Genomic DNA, 1,053 nt, shown 5'->3' with positions numbered 1-1,053 from the left:
AAAACAGCCTGAGATAACACAATACCCTAGAAAGACAATTTGTGCATAAGCCATAATGTGTTGCAGTCTTGGTGTTCAGTCCCTGACCAGTTAGTTAATTTACTTGGATAAAATTAGATCAAAGTGTTTGCTTATAGTTCTACTGTGATTAAAAACAGGTAACAAATTTTTATGCTGAAACCAAGCAGTTCCAAGTGGGGCACATAGCAATAAGCTACTGTTGTAGTGTGGGTGAATGTTATTAAATCTATCAGACCTAAGAAATACATCCCCAAGATACATTTTCATAATGGTGATTCTTACTTCTAAGTTAGCCTTTATATTTTACTATTTGAAATGAAGTAGAGATAGTCTTAACTATTTTCGGTTTTGTTTTTAGGTACAACCCAAGCACCTTGGGTGTGTTGGATTGAGCTGCTTTTATTTGGCTGTAAAATCAATAGAAGAGGAAAGAAACATCCCATTGGCAACTGACTTGATCCGAATAAGTCAGTATAGGTTCACTGTTTCAGATTTGATGAGAATGGAAAAGATAGTACTGGAGAAAGTGTGTTGGAAGATCAAAGCTACCACTGCCTTTCAATTTCTACAACTCTATTATTCACTCATTCAAGAGAACTTGCCATTTGAAAGGTATGTAACCTTTGTTTGGAACACAATGTGTTTGAAAATTAGAATGATACTATTCGGGTATTTCCTAAAATTGATACTCTCTTTAAATTCTATCAAAACTCATGTCCAGTGCCTTCAAGAAGTTACTATCACTGATGGAAGGGAACTTACTTCAAATAATTTTCTTTCTATAGAAAATGTGCATGAGCTTTATTTTAAAAACTAGCTTCAGTATTTTTCTTAAAATGTCTCCCAAGTAGATGTAATCTACATAAAATGAATCTCATTTATTTTTAAAGGAAAAACAGCCTCAATTTTGAAAGACTGGAAGCTCAGCTTAAGGCATGTCACTGCAGGATCATATTTTCTAAAGCAAAGGTAAGAATTTTATAGAGATTTAAGCTTTTATAGGATCTATTTTTATATTTGACATTTACTTTG

General features: G+C 33.0%; 1 protein-coding gene across 1 annotated transcript in view; it reads left to right on the top strand.

The window, feature by feature from the left end:
• LOC101581939 (cyclin-G1) overlaps window positions 1–1,053 on the top strand; it is a 25,693-nt gene that overhangs the window by 12,746 nt on the left and 11,894 nt on the right. Inside the window, exons 3-4 of the mRNA XM_023721787.1 lie at window positions 380–633; window positions 912–990. Of these exons, the coding sequence (XP_023577555.1) occupies window positions 380–633; window positions 912–990 (333 nt within the window). The remainder of the gene's footprint in view (window positions 1–379; window positions 634–911; window positions 991–1,053) is intronic.

The sequence above is a fragment of the Octodon degus genome, unplaced genomic scaffold (genome assembly GCF_000260255.1).
Source record: "Octodon degus isolate 3935 unplaced genomic scaffold, OctDeg1.0 scaffold00085, whole genome shotgun sequence".
Taxonomy (NCBI): Eukaryota; Metazoa; Chordata; class Mammalia; order Rodentia; family Octodontidae; genus Octodon; species Octodon degus.
This window is presented reverse-complemented; position numbering and strand designations above follow the sequence as displayed.